Source organism: Chiloscyllium plagiosum, unplaced genomic scaffold (genome assembly GCF_037043375.1).
Source record: "Chiloscyllium plagiosum isolate Xiang-an unplaced genomic scaffold, Cpla_swu_hap1 HiC_scaffold_5, whole genome shotgun sequence".
In the NCBI taxonomy this organism is placed as follows: domain Eukaryota; kingdom Metazoa; phylum Chordata; class Chondrichthyes; order Orectolobiformes; family Hemiscylliidae; genus Chiloscyllium; species Chiloscyllium plagiosum.
This window is the reverse complement of record NW_028270143.1, coordinates 3495316-3511505: the sequence shown is the minus strand read 5'-3', so window position 1 is coordinate 3511505 and position 16190 is coordinate 3495316. Positions and strand designations below refer to the sequence as shown.

Sequence of the window (16190 nt, the reverse complement as noted above, 5' to 3'; positions counted from 1 at the left end):
TTAGGGAGAGCAATGTTTAATATAGTACTGTGCCTTTGTTAGACCACATTCCAAGTTAGAAAATGAAAAAAATTTCAGAAATGCATTTCCATTGCAAAAATATATTAAATTTTATACTGCGATTTGAACATCTGTTTCAAAATCATTTGAGAAAATTTACAGTATCCAGACTTAGCCCCCTATTTACAAATACAATAATTCTAAAAATTAAAAATGTTGGCCTTTCAGCTCTAAAGTCAAAAAGATCACCCAATGGGGCAAGTTGATTTAAAATATTTTCTCAGAAGTTTTGTCGCAAAAGAAAAATCAAGACTTCAACAATAATAGAGAAAACAAAACAGTGAAAAATGCAACCAAAATTCATTGCAAGGGCAAGGCCACTGAAACAAACCTTTACCAATGGTCAGTGCCACATATTTACGATAAATAAATCAGTCTAATTCCATGTGTAATAAATTGAATTTTTAAGCAATGTTTAGGATTGTATTGTCAATGTTCACAATCATGTGTTATGAAGGCTGAAAACCAAAGACAAAGGGTCTAAATTCAAAACAATTACATCTACAGTTTCTTTTTTCTGTCTAAAGATGCTAACGAGCTTGCAGAATCAAATCTCAGTAGATCTACTGCCATGCAGGTTATATTCATATATGCGAGCAGTGACTTTTAGTGACTGCAAGTCTATAGTTGTCAGAGGAATCTTCAGCCTAAACATCAGCTTATCTGCATTTAGTGCAAGACACCACCTTGATAAAGGGTTAGAATGCTTGAAGGCTTGGTAAGGGACTAATTTCTGAATTAAACTGACTGTTAGTATTCATAAAAATATCTGGTCCATAACTCGTCTTAAAATATAACCTTTAATTTAGGAATTAATTTTATTAACTGTACGTAAATAGCAGTACCTAGTTAAGAAATCAGGGAAGATCTCAAATGAATACACTTCAAATAAGTGTGAAATTAATTAGTTAAAAGCTGATAGATGCTTATAAGGTCTAAGATGGAAATATAAAACTTAAAACAAGCAATGATCCATTTCTGGACTTGCAATGGAGTCAGAACTTCTACATTTATGTCAATAGAATTCTTAAAATTTAGCCTGCGGTTCCCAGAATAAAGCAAATTAAAAACAGATTACATACATCAGAGCTCCTTAACAGAATCAGCATGTTTGAGAGAGAAGTTTGTAAAATTTCCCTTCGGAAAATAAATTATTCATGAGTTGAAAAATCAAAGAGTTGTGTTGAAGGTAAAATAATTGCTATTTGAAACATACCAGTTTTCTGTATTGCCATGTGGATGGGCTAAGAAAGTAGAGGTTTTTTTTTGTTTAGACTATACGTTTGTTTGATTGTATGCATGTGTGTGCACCTATTTACATGTGAGGACAGAAGTAGGCAGATCAATTGGGGACAGAGGCAACTATGGCTTTGCTTTATTAATAGACTGCCTCAAACCAAATTGAGAGATCCAATAAGTGTCAGTTAGGCTGCCACAAGCAAAGAAAACACTAACTTAATTGCTCACTACAGAGAACATTGGTTCTTATTTTGACTTAGATTTCATGAGAGAAAAGCAGAAGATCTACTCTAATTTGAAGTAAATGCATTCAGCCAAGATCTGCTGCCTGACAGTCAACACAAGCAAATATTCTTCTCACTATGTTGATGAGGTAGATGTCTCAATAGGTGGTGCAATCACTGTAGTTGCTCTTGCACAGAGTCTCAATGTTTGTGTCACACACATGCCGGGGAACTCTCCCCTCCTTCCGTAGACAAGTGCCAGTTTCCTGCACTTAAGGGTTTAGATGCATCCACATCTGGGCTTTATCCATTATCAGTGAGTGAGTTAGTACTTAGCTTAGCTCCTCTCCTGTGGGTTCAATATTCTTCTCAGCTGTGACAGACAGGCTTTCTACGGTGTTAAGAGTTTTCTTGGTGACCATGTTCTCCCTAGTGTATCTAGCAAAGGTGGTGCTCCATCCATCTCTCCAAAGGTTTGCTACAATCAGTACTGATCTCACCCCTGCCTTTGCTTTTAATGAAATTGCTTTTTTTGCTGGTGGACCTGTGGTCTTTTGATCCAGCTGCACAAAACTGTGCCTAATCATCACGTGAGTGTGAAATCTGCAGATGTCTAGTTTAGCACCGCCGGGCAAATTATGGTAACCAGCAATTAGGACCAAAATTGTGTGCAGATTTCAGATTTTCAAACAGGCTAGTCTTATTATCACAGTGCCCATTTAACACCTGCTTTCACCCTTTGGCCAAAATAACAAAGGATATAAATTTTTAAAAGAAGCATGGCTTCTGTTATTTACAATTTTATTCTCTAATTTATCTATACAGATGTGTCATAAATCCCATTATTTTGAAATGCAAGGTACAGTGTTCACTAAAATCTTGTAAGCAATTTCTGTTTGCTTGTTTTGACAAGCTGTATCCTTGGTTGTAAGATGGAATTAACTTATGGATCTAGCCATTGAGGTTTTGAGTTAAATTCGCGATTTGCACCCATAATAATCATTGATTGAGATGAGTCAATGATTTAACAACGTTGGAATATGGATTCTGTTGGTGGTTTGCTCCTATTCACCATCCAAAGTTTTCTGGAAAGTCTGTATTAAATAACAAAAAAATTAAGGAATGCTAAATTCTACTCAGCAAGGCTGAAAATTGTAACAGTGAAAACATAAAGCAGTTATTTGAAACAGCACCTGAAGCTTAAAGCCTGATATTGTGGAGAACAGGGAAGACTAAGTGAAATAAGAAGTTTTATAGTTCTGAAGGAAAAGAGAAAATACAGAAAGAATTGAGCTATAAATGTGTATTCACTGTTGACAGCTGAAAAACAACACAGCCTCTGTAGCAGATGTAATTCTTGTTAAATTTCTTAAATGCAGTGGAGATGCCTCCCAACACAATCTCATTAGCCTCATCTGAAATTCACCCAAGATCTTTAGACAGGTTCTTAGAGAGCACCTTCCAAATCCCTAACAACGTCCATCTAAAAGGACAAGGGCAGCAGATATATGGGAACACCATCACCTGGAAGATTCTTCTTCACACTCAGTGGCATCCCTCTGGGATGCCCGCACCAATCAACCACACCGCCCTGTGGCCCAACAGTTCAACTCCCCCTCCCACTCTGCCGAGGACATGGAGGTCCTGGGCCTCCTTCATCACCGCTCCCTCACCACCCGACGCCTGGAGGAAGAACGCCTCATCTTCCGCCTCGGAACACTTCAACCCCAGGGCATCAATGTGGACTTCAACAGTTTCCTCATTTCCCCTTCCCCCACCTCACCCCAGTTCAGCACTGTCCCCATGACTTGTCCTACCTGCCTATCATCTTTTCCACTCCACCCCCTCCTTCCCCCTGACCTATCACCTTCATCCCCTCCCCCACTCACCTACTGTACTTTATGTTACTTTCTCCCCACCCCCACCCTCGTCTCATTTATCTCTCCACCCTTCAGGCTCTCTGCCTGTATTCCTGATGAAGGGCTTTTGCCCGAAACGTTGATTTTCCTGCTCCTCGGATGCTGCCTGAACTGCTGTGCTTTCCAGCACCATTCTATAAGACCATAAGACCATAAGACATAGGAGTGGAAGTAAGGCCATTCGGCCCATCGAGTCCACTCCGCCATTCAATCATGGCTGATGCGCATTTCAGCTCCACTTACCAGCGTTCTCCCCGTAGCCCTTAATTCCTCTAGACAACAAGAATCTATCAATCTCGGCCTTGAAGACATTTAGCATCCCGGCTTCCACTGCACTCCGTGGCAATGAATTCCACAGGCCCACCACTCTCTGGCTGAAGAAATGTCTCCGCATTTCTGTTCTGAAATGACCCCCTCTAATTCTAAGGCTGTGTCCACGGGTCCTAGTCTCCTCGTTTAACTGAAACAATTTCCTAGCATCCACCTTTTCCAAGCCATGTATTATTTTGTACGTCTCTATTAAGTCTCCCCTTAATCTTCTAAACTCCAACGAATACAATCCCAGTATCCTCAGCCGTTCCTCATATGTTAGACCTGTCATTCCAGGGATCATCCGTGTGAATCTCCGCTGGACACGTTCCAGTGCCAGTATGTCCTTCCTGAGGTGTGGGGACCAAAACTGGACACAGTACTCCAAATGGGGCCAAACCAGAGCTTTATAAAGTCTTAGTAGTACATCTCTGCTTTTATATTCCAACCCTCTTGAGATAAGAGACAACATTGCATTCGCTTTCTTAATCACGGACTCAACCTGCATGTTTACCTTTAGAGAATCCTCGACTAGCACTCCCAGATCCCTTTGTGCTTTGGCTTTATTAATTTTCTCACCATTTAGAAAGTAGTCTATGCTTTTATTCTTTTTGCTCACGTTAAATTCCATCAGCCATTTCCTGGACCACTCTCCCAACCTGTCTAGATCCTTCTGTATCCTCCCCACTTCCTCAGTACTACCTGCCTGTCCACCTAACTTCGTATCATCGGCAAACTTCGCTAGAATGCCCCCGGTTCCCTCATCCAAATCATTAATATATAATGCGAACAGCTGTGGCCCCAGCACAGAACCCTGCGGGACACCGCTCGTCACCGGCTGCCATTCTGAAAAAGAACCTTTTATCCCAACTCTCTGCCTTCTGTTAGACAGCCAATCCTCAATCCATCCCAGCAGCTCACCTCTAACACCATGGGCCCTCACCTTGCTCAGCAGCCTCCCGTGTGGCACCTTATCAAAGGCCTTTTGAAAGTCTAGATAGACCACATCCACTGGGTTTCCCTGGTCTAACCTACTTGTTACCTCTTCAAAAAATTCCAACAGGTTTGTCAGGCATGACCTCCCTTTACTAAATCCATGTTGACTTGTTCTAATCAGACTCTGCTCTTCCAAGAATTTAGAAACCTCATCCTTAATGATGGATTCTAGAATTTTACCAACTGAGGTTAAGCTGATTGGCCTATAATTTTCCATCTTTTGCCTTGATCCTTTCTTGAACAAGGGGGTTACAACAACCATCTTCCAATCATCCGGGACCTTTCCTGACTCCAGTGACTCTTGAAAGATCTCAACCAATGCCTCTGCTATTTCCTCAGCCACCTCTCTCAGAACTCTAGGGTGTATCCCATCGGGGCCAGGAGATTTATCAATTTTAAGACTTTTTAACTTTTCTAGCACTATCTCTTTCGTAATGGCAACCATACTCAACTCAGCCCCGTGACACCCTTTAATTTTTGGGATATTACTCATGTCTTCCACTGTGAAGACTGACGCAAAGTACTTGTTAAGTTCTCCTGCTATTTCCTTATCTCCCATCACTAGGCTTCCTGCATCAGTTTGAAGTGGCCCAATGTCTACTTTTGCCTGTCGTTTGTTTCTTATGTACTGAAAGAAACTTTTACTATTATTTCTAATATTACTGGCTAGCCTACCTTCATATTTGATCCTCTCCTTTCTTATTACACTCTTTGTTATCCTCTGTTTGCTTTTGTATCCTTCCCAATCTTCTGATTTCCCACTGTTCTTAGCCACTTTATAGGATCTCTCTTTTTCTTTAATACATTTCCTGACTTCCTTTGTCAGCCAAGGTTGTCTAATCCCTCCCCGGTTAATCTTTCTTTTCTTGGGAATGAACCTCTGTACAGTGTCCTCAATTATACCTACAAACTCCTGCCATTTTTTCTCTACTGTCTTCCCGGTTAGCCTCTGCTTCCAGTCTATTTTAGTCAGTTCCTCTCTCATGCCCTCATAATTACCTTTATTCAACTGTAACACCATTACATCCGATTTTGCCTTCTCCCTTTCAAACTCCAGACTGAACTCTATCATATTATGGTCGCTACTTCCTAAGGGTTCCCTTACTTTAAGATCTTTTATAGAGTCTGGTTCATTGCAAAGCACTAGGTCCAGAATAGCCTGCTCTCTTGTGGGCTCCATGACAAGCTGTTCCAAAAAGCCATCCTGTAAGCATTCCATGAATTCCCTTTCTTTAGATCCACTAACAACATTATTTACCCAGTCCACCTGCATATTGAAGTCTCCCATGATCAATGTAACCTTGCCTTTCTGACATGCCTTCTCTATTTCCCAGTACATGTTGCGTCCCTGGTCCTGACCACTGTTAGGAGGTCTATACACAACTCCAATTATGTTTTTTTTGCCTTTGTGGTTCCTCAATTCCACCCACACAGACTCCACATCATCCGACGCTATGTCATTCAATACTCTGACGCTATGTCATTCAATAATCTAGACTCTGGTTTCCAGCATGTGCAGTCATTGTTTTTACCTAGTCACGAATCCCCACTATCAACATCGCGGTGGTTACCACTGACCATAACAATCTAGGATGCATTGTGATAACCCATCAGAAAAGTAAAACCTTTTTGACAATTTTTCCAGATTCTTACTGAGGTTAACATGAAAGGAGCTCTTCTATTGTTATGTTCCTTTATTCTTCATAAGTGAACAACTATCTCCCAAACCCTAAGTAATCCGTACCTTTCGAGACAGTGATCAGTCATAGGTAAAGTTAAGAGTATCTTAGAATATGTGGTCATAATGACATCACTGTCAGTGGGAGCTTTTGGAGTTTAAATTAGCACTTGCCTTTCCTAGTACAACAGCGATTACATTTTAGAAAGTACTTAACTTTTAATAAAACTCCTTTGTAAAGGAATTAAGTTACTTTATAATATTATGGAAAATATGTGAATGAGTTTAAGCACAATGACTGAATTTAAAATATATAAAATGATGTGGACAGGACATAATACACCTGTTCTCAGTAGATAACAAAAGCAAAATAAAAGGTAAAGTCCCCAGTCCTGCTCTCATTAGAAAGAGTGAATGCTGGTGGTTTAGAGAGGGATTGAGAAAGACAGCCCTTCGTGGTAACTTCACTGAGCCCACACTGCATCACAAATCAGCTATCCAGCCAACTGAGCTAACCTGCATGCTTCTTCATTGGCAGTTCGGAGGGTAGTATTTTATCAGATTCTGACCATCACTAATTTGGGACAGTGAAACCAAGATTTCGCTGTTTCAATAGGAAGGGATTGTGAAGGAGTTTGTACAAGCTCATCTCAAAGTGATATTGATATTTGTTTTTTATCGATTGTCCAGGTAATTTTTTTTAAAAGAAGAGTGTATGTGAAAGAGAAAAAAAATGGACTGCAATAATTTCAACCTCTTTTCCACTTTTTGGCTTTTATATTTCTGAATTTAACAGAATAGGAAAAATAAGTGTCTTTCACAATCAGTTCAATTTTGACTGAAAGCTTCCATTAATAAACTAATTATTAATTGTGCTTTGTTCATACATGTAAAAGTTAAATTACTGATCAATGAACACAGCAAGGACATAAAGAAATACTTCAAAGATTCAATCATAAAGCTAAATTTAATAATTATAGAGATCTTTTACTGTGATACAAACTACCAAACTATTGGTCTCATTGTTCTACTTTACCCCACCCCCAGTGCCATACATCAAATCAACTCTGCCACCCTAAACAACCATTTCCCAAACAGTTTCCTCACCTTCCCAAAATGAAGTTCATGCTCTCCACCCCTTCACAAAACATGGATTGTTCTATCCCATGTTTCCTGGAAGCACCCCTAGTCTCTGCCTTCTACCTGAGGACACATCCTCTCAGCCTCAAACGCCCAACTTTTCAGCATCCACTCTTGTTCTTTTTCTTTCTCAAGATGCCAGGACTTTCCAGGATTTGTTCTCAACTTGTGCATTATTAAAATGTCAATCCTTGGTCCCAACTGGTTGTATTGTTACAAAAGATTCTACGGGATTCACAGACTCTTTCCAAGAAAGGCAAATAAAATTTTCAAAGGAAAGAGACCTCATTACTGCACTCAGCAGCAATTACTGGGTATCAAAGGCGTTCAGTTACCACCGCTGGAAGGTATTGATTTTGACTTCATTTAATTTGTTAGCATTAATTAGTTTCTTTGTAATGCAGACAGTTGACGTTCACAGTCATAGCTAGGGTAACCTAATTAGGATTGAGATTGGAGGACAAAACAAGGTAAAGTGTAAGCCTTTATGCTTTCAGAGAACACCAGCTGGTAAGGTTCAAAAACACCAAATGCAGCCTTTTCATTTTGAGAGTGCCCTAATGAATACATATCAGCAGATTTTAGCCAAATATTACAAGGCGCTTACATTCAAAAGTGATTTTATTCCCTCAATTTAATCCTGTTACATTAAATGAAAGTCAAACCTTGATTATAGGGTTTTCTTCTTTTAAACATTTACATGAAAAATAATTGTACCTAAATAGAATTCTCAGACAAAAATACCTGTATTTGTTTAGAAAACTATATGCTAATATTACAATAGTAGTATAATGATGCAATGCATTAGATCACATGCTGTATGGTAGACAGTCATCCTGTCAACTCCCCATGAATAATTTTACATTCTTAAATGTCCTACAATAGAATGGTGTCAAGCAAATGCACTTCCAAACAGAGAAAGCTAACTCCTTGATAACCTAATAACTGGCTTTAGAGCACCACTGACAGAGGCCTCCTAGTAAATCTTTTATCGAACCTCATGGCTATCATGAGTTTGGGAATCTGAGCAACTCTGGGATTGAAATGGGGATGGTTGCTGGAATCAAAGATGACAAAAAATGTTTTAAAAGGAATTCCAAATATATATTGGCATTATTATATGTTTTATATTCTTGATCTTTCTAATGGTTCTTTTACTTTTTTTTATTTGGTATGAAAGTATAAAGGCTCATAAGTTTTTGAACAAAGTTCTTTCAGAGGGTACAGACTTCGCTGGCCAGGCCAGCATTTATTGCCCACCCACAAGTGTCCTTGAGAAGTCAGTGATGAGCTGCTACCTTGAACTTCTACAGTCCATGCAATGTAGGAACTTAGAATTTGTACTTTGAATTAGTTATATGTGGGATTCGGTCAGTGTATATGAAGGGGTTTAAAGATTAACTTGTATGGCTTGAGATACTTGATCTCCAAAGATAATAATATTTATTTGTGTCAGTATGATGCAAATGAGCAGGGCATTTTCCACTGGACTCCGACTAGTCCTAATTTTGCTACAGTTCCTTGCTGACATACTTGTTCAAATGCTGCTTCAATGTCAAGGACAGAGACCTTCATTTCCCCTCTTGAGTTCAGCTCTTATGGCAGGTTTAGACCAAGGCTGTAAATGAGGTCAGGATATGAGTGGGTTGGATGCAATCCAAACGGAGCGTCAGTGAGCAGGTTCTTGCTGAGTAAGTTACACTTAATAGTACTGGCAATGACACCTTTCATTATTTCACTAATGATTGAGAGTAGACTGAGGTAATAGTGATTGATCAGGTTGGGTTCATCCTGTTTTTTGAAGGTAAGATTCACGTTAGCTGGGTAGATGTCAGTGTTGTGACTGTGCTACAGTAGCTTAGCTAGGGGACAGCTCCCAGTCATCCTCCCTTGCTCCAGGGACTCATGCCCAGTACCCCCTCACCCTACTCCTGGGCTGCAACCACACCCCATTCACAGCCACAACTTGTTTAAGCCTGAACACAAATCTGTCAAAATGTGCAAATTTATGCAGTGCATAGCATGCATATGTTGGTGTGAGCAAATGCAAACCTAAACTGATAGCATTCTTTCCTTTTTGTCTATCCCTCCCAAATCTAGAATATCCTTACACATTCAGCTTCCAATCTCAGTTACCTATAGCCATGTCTCTGAAATACTAGTTAAATCATATCAGTTGACCTCAACTTGAGTATTCAAACCAAATGTTTTGAAATACTACATGTTGAGATAGAGGACCTTTAATTCAGCCTTTTCACTTTATTCTCCATTTTTTATTCTATTTCATGCTTGACATTGCTCCAACTATCCTCTGGTTTTGCTTTCTACTCACCTACTTCCTTTTGTTAGTTTTGTTTCCTTTGAATCGGAGCTCAGTCTTAGGGTCCCTTCACTGCCAATTCAGTTTAAACCTCCCCAAAAGCATTAGCAAATTTTCATGAAAGCAGACAAGCCACATTCCTACCACAATGTAACCTACCCATCTTGTACATGCTTTATCTGCACCAGAACCAGTCCAGTGACTCAGAAATCTGATGCCCTCCCTTCTACATTAATTTCCCAACCATACATTCAATTACTCAACTCTACACTCGCAATTGGAGATTCTGCTTATCAATCTCCTTCTTGCTCCCCGAAATCTTCTTTCATGACCTCATCCTTCTTCCTGCCTAAGCCACTGTTACCAATATGGGCTTTTCACCCAGAAGAATGCTCTGCAGTCATTTGGTGACATCTTTGTCACTGGCACCAAAGAGGCAACTTATGCTCGAGTCACATTTTATAACTACAAAATTTCTGTCTGTTTCCTTAACTAAAGAATCGCCTAGCAATAATAGGCTTTGTATCTTCTAATTTTGCTTCTGACTCCTGCACTACTTTCCTGGTTCCCTTGGACAGTCTGGCAGTCGCCCAGGCCTTATCTGACTGCACATCCCTAAGCTGCAGAATGACTATCTTCCTAAATGTGCTGTCCAAATAGACTTCTGCCTCGGGGATGCATAACACTAATGATCTCATAGTAAAGGATTTTCTCAGTAAAACTGATCAGAACAATAAAAAGGTTTCATATTAAGTTTGAAGATGAGAGACTTGGGTCTGAGGCTAGTAGCTTAAAGCGAAGTAACTGCAATCATAAATGTATGATGACAGCGCTGGCAACGTAGACTGGGAATTGCTAAAAGGTAAGGCAGTAGCTAAATAGCAGCAGATATTTAGGATATCTCATGCTGATCTTTTGAATCATTTCCCTCAAGAAACAGTTGAAACTGGGTCAATGAACATAGAATCGAGACAGTGTGGAAACAGGCCATTCGGCCCAACAAGTACTCACTGACCCTCCAACGAGTAACCCACCCAGACCCATTCCCTGACATCTACTCCTGACTAATGCACCTGACCTACACATCCCTGAACACTATGGGCAATTTAGCACGGCCCATTCACCTAACCTGCACATCTTTCAATTTTGGGAAGAAACCGGAGCACCTGGAGGAAACCCAAGCAGATACGGGGAGAATGTGCAAACTCCACACAGTCGCCCCGAAGCTAGAATTGAACCCAGGGCCCTGGTACTGTGAGGCAGCATGCAGACTTTGATTTATGTAGGAGTCAAGTTATGGGAATCTGGCAGGAAAGTGAAGTTCAAACTACAATCAGATTATCCACGAATCTTACTGAATGGCAAAGGCCAAACAGTCTATGTCTGCTCCGATTTCTTGAGTTTGTGTGTTCTTAATGAAGGAACATGATGCAAGTTATGACAACAGCTTTAGATTACAAAGCTAAAAAGAGAGAACATGGCCAGAGAGACTTGAAATTGTTGAATCTGGAGATTACAGCTTGAATGAGGGTTTCTATAGCAAAGAAGCGGTGACGAGCAGAGATAGGTCTTAGTAATGGGAAAAATATGGGATCGAAAACTCAGAAGTTCAAATAAGATACCAAGATTGAGAATAATTTTGATAACTTTGAAGAAGTAGCGAGGGACGTAGATAAAAATCAATGAGAAAAAGGAATGGAGTTGGTGGCAGGGACTGAAGAAAACAATTTCAGTGTTCCTAACTTTGGAGGAAGCTACAACTCACCCATCCCTGAATACTGGGCAGGGCAAGCTGGCTGAACAAAAGTGGAGGGATTGAGAGATGTGACATGAGACACACAACTGGATATAATATGTGGAACCTGACAGCATACCTTCAGAAGTTGTCATCAAGGGATAACCAGTCATCAAGAATGCAAATTCTGGCTGATTTTTTTTCCCCTCCTTAAGCCTCCCACCTGTCTAAGATGAGGCACTGAGTGGTGGTGTTCCAACTGTCACACTGATTGAGAACAGCGAGACCAAATATCCAGGAATGGATGTGTATGACTCAACATCTCATCACAGTGTGCACTTATAAATATGGTCATGGAACCTTTTAATGTTGTTGTTGAATAATTTAGCATTGAGTCACAGTAATGTGATAAATATTACACCTTGCTTTATTAGTGCTACTGTTTCAATACACTGCATACAACTAACATAGAAATACAGTCAAAGGATTAATTATGAGCAGGAAGGTAAGCACGATTGGTGGATGGCCAGAGCGATGTTCAGAATAATGCCAAGAATGTAGTTTTGATTCTTGTTCCCTGTCTGATATCTGAGATGGCAAACCATTGACAAAAAAAAATTGACAAGTAAACAGCTCAGGCCGAAGCATCAGCTGACAATGAGCCAAGGCCCTGCATTCAGGCATATCTCACATGACATAACATGATAAATCATTACCTTCAACCTTATCTGAACAGAGTTCTCTGGCCTTCTCTCTCACCATTTTGGGAATAAGAACATCTTTCTCCACATGCCGAAGTTGATTCCTCTCTGGAAGATATAAAATTGGAATCCTTAGTGCCAATTTAGTAGATAGCAGAAAGTGGATGATTACTGGGACATTCTCTAACATTTGGATTTGCTAATTAGGATACTGAGATTAGTAAATCATAGACCAGATACTCAAATATAGCTTCACAACCACACTGAAGGGAAGTCAGCCATTATCCTGTTCATCATAAAAGTTTCAATAATCTTTTACTGGATTGTCTTTCCAGCCCACCATCATCTCATCCACTTAAAAATCCCAAAGACTCAGTGAGGAGCATTTGTGACCAAAAGAACCAAGTACTTTTTCTCCTGTGATAATTACTCATCTGAACTCTATTTCAAGGTTTTTCTAAGTTCCAGGAGCTGGACAAAAAGTGACTTTCAAAATATATCAATAAAAATAATGAATTTTAATGATTGCATAAAACATAATACATTGGATTAAATATGTAGATAGATATAGCAGGATATGAAACTGGAGCATTGTGTGGTGTGCATTATATTGACTTACAGATCAGGCAGGGTGATTATATATCTCTGAAGTGCACAAATCCTTGAAACACAAGTGCAATCCTTGAAACACAACGGTGCACAGCTAAAGAGTCAACTGGGTGGACATTTGGAAGATAACACATTTTCTGGGGCTGATGTTTCATTCTTCATTAGGTTACCTGGGATAATATAAGCTATTAAAGGACACTGGTGAGTACCTTTACATAGAGGTTAGGGAACAACAAGAAACAACATATGAAGGTCAAAAGGAGCTAGATCTGTCCAATGTATATACCTATTTATGTGGCAGTAATGTGAAATAAAAGGTGATGTACAGAGGAAGTATAATTCATCTGTAAAAACTACAGATGAATGAATAGGTTAACAATGATTGTAGGGAATTCTACTGTCAATGGCTATATAACATCCTCTGGTCAATGAGATCCATAGTCTCAAATGGTACGTCGTTTCCCAGGTGCTATGATTTGAACTATCACAAAATAAACATGAAAGGCTTTGGGATGTGAAGACTAAGGAAGTATGCTTCAAGCCTAGTCACAGATGCAGTGCAGAAAATGTGGCAGCCTCAGCTGGAAATTGTTTCCAATTTTGCATAGCCCCACTTCGGAATGATGTGTAGGCACCAAGGATGAGATTTTTTCAAGTACACAGATAGATTAACTAAGCTGAGGCTGTTCTCCTTAGGAGATGTTTGAGGGGAGATTTGATTTTGTTGTTAAAAATAATGAGAGATCTAGACAGAGTAAGTAGGGAGAAACTATTCTCAGTGCTGGAAGAGTGGAGAATCAGAAGACGCCAATTTAAGGTGAGTGGTGGAAAAAAACACTTTTTATGCAATGAGTGGTTAGCAGCTGGAATTAAATACCTAGAGAATTGCAGCTTTTAAAATGGAATTGCATAATTAACTGAACAGATAAGAATTGCAGAGCAGACAGCTAACAGAGACACAATGGGCCAAATGGCCTTCTTTTGCACCGTCACCATTCTGTGATTCCAGTGTGTGGTTCATTTGGAAACTAAGGTCATAGATAAGAGTAAGTTTGAAGATCTGCAAAAGAACTTCAAAATCTTAAGGCCACATTGTAGGTTTGCAAATTTTATTAAGATACGGAGATATAGACAGACATTCAGAGGTTCTTCACAACAGGACTGCTGGCATATGACAATGCATAATGACATTAAAACATTGTGTGGCCAGTGGAAAACTCGCCACCACAGTAACATGACAAAAACAGACAGTGCTAAGAAACACTTCATAATTGATTTATCTTAAAGAAGGAGTTCCAAGTCAGTGCCTGTGGGAGACAAAACCATCTCCACTGCTAAACAAAGGCAGGAAATCTGAGGCCAAGAAGGGCTTATGCCCGAAACGTCGATTCTCCTGTTCCCTGGATGCTGTCTGACCTGCTGCGCTTTTCCAGCAACACATTTTCAGCCAAGAAAAGGAATAGCCCTGCCTGGACATTTTTAGAGGTAGTGAAGCTCACCTTTTCTACAATGAGCCAAGAATCGTTCAGGCTTGCAATCTTTCAACTACCAAAGTCAGAATTGAAAATAGAAGTGACATTTTGAATGCTTAGTCAATCTCAGTGCATTACCTCTTTTCTTGGAATTGGAACCTACCTACCATTTTTAATGGGTTCCCGAGTCACCCCAATTTGACGAAAGTTGAGATCTTTACTTTGTGCTTTATTTGACACTGAATTACATAGTCTTTCTAATAATTCCTGGTTCAAGCTTCAGGTTGCTCATGAATAACTCTTCTCTCTGATTCATTAAGGAGATACATAGTTACTTCCTCTTGCACAGATTCTCCAGAAGCTTTGGAGAGGATGCTCCAACCTTTGGCTAGGAACTTGCAATGCAAAGCTCAAAGACAATGGGGAGCAGCAGTATGACATTCACTGCTGACCGCTATAATCTGGCCCCAGGTGTTTTGCAGCCAACGAGGAATCTAGACACACTAGAATTAATAACAGATAATGGGCCAAAATTAATTGACAATCTGACAGTTGCAGTATATCTTACACATAACCACCACATGACGACTGACTTGGATGTTATACTTGAGAGGAAAGGAGAATCATCACCAAGGTTTCCAAATTTAAGCTTCTTAGTATGAGAAATGAATTAACCTCTGTAAATGATGTAGACTGTCAAACAGCAAATCTACAAATGTCAGGATATACTCAAAGAAATATTTTTAAAATTATACAAAAATCTATAAATATGCTTAAGAGATAAGGTAGTTAAGTAACTGTAGTGAACTAATGAGGAGGTGATAATATTACACTAAAAATGTTCACAAGAGTGTTGCAAGCTGGGACTGAGAAGTCAGAAGGGATATCAAAAGCAACAACAAACACTCTTATAAAATGTATTGAGAGAAAATAAATTGAAAAGGAAATATTCTATTAAATGTAGTTATAGGAAAGCCTATAGTAAATTATAAGGAAACTTATTTTTGTTAATTGAGTATTCAATCTGTTTTACAATGAAAGTAACAAACAATCAGGAGCACACGGGAATCTGGAATAAATTCATGGGAGAAAGCGATGAATTTAATAAGTAAATAAAATGGTGTTGTAGGTAATAATGGAAGTCAAGATTGACAAATCTACATGAAGAAAACAAAGGGTGGTGGTAGAGGGTTGCTTTTCAGACTGGAGGATTGTGACAGCAGTGGTGCTGCAAGGAGCAATGCTGGGTCCACTGCTTTTCATCATTTATATAACTGATTAAGATGCTAACCGTATCTCCTATGTTTACTAGTGTTCAGATGACACCAAAATTGGAGGTGTGGTGGACAGAGAAGAGGTTACCACAGAGTACAACAGGACCTTGATCAGATGGGCCAATGGGCTGAGAAGTGGCAGATGGAATGTACTTTAGATGCATACATAGATGAGGTGTTGCATTTTGGAAAGGCAAATCAGGTCAATACTCGTATATTTAATGGTAAGGTCCTGGGGAGTGCTGCTGAACAAAGAGGCCTTGAAGAGCAGGTTCATAGCTCCTTAAAAGTGGAGTTGAAGGTAGACAAGATTGTGAAGGCAGTGTTTGGTATGCTTTCCTTTCTTGGTCAATGCATGGAGTATAAGAGTTAAGAGATATTGTTGCGACTGTATAGGACATTGATTGGGTCACTTTTGGAACAGTGTGTGCAATTCTGGTCTCCCTGCTGTAAGAATGTTGTGAAACTTGAAAGGGTTCAGAAAAGATTTACAAAGATGTTGCCAGGGTTTGAA

At 39.6% G+C, this 16190-nt stretch overlaps 1 protein-coding gene across 2 annotated transcripts in view; it reads right to left on the bottom strand.

Annotated features, from left to right (window-relative positions):
- The window catches only part of cmc1 (C-x(9)-C motif containing 1), a 77857-nt gene that overhangs the window by 44562 nt on the left and 17105 nt on the right, over window positions 1-16190 (bottom strand). For both annotated transcript variants that reach the window (XM_043689496.2, XM_043689495.2), the window contains exon 2: window positions 12337-12429. In XM_043689496.2, the coding sequence (XP_043545431.1) occupies window positions 12337-12429 (93 nt within the window). The remainder of the gene's footprint in view (window positions 1-12336; window positions 12430-16190) is intronic.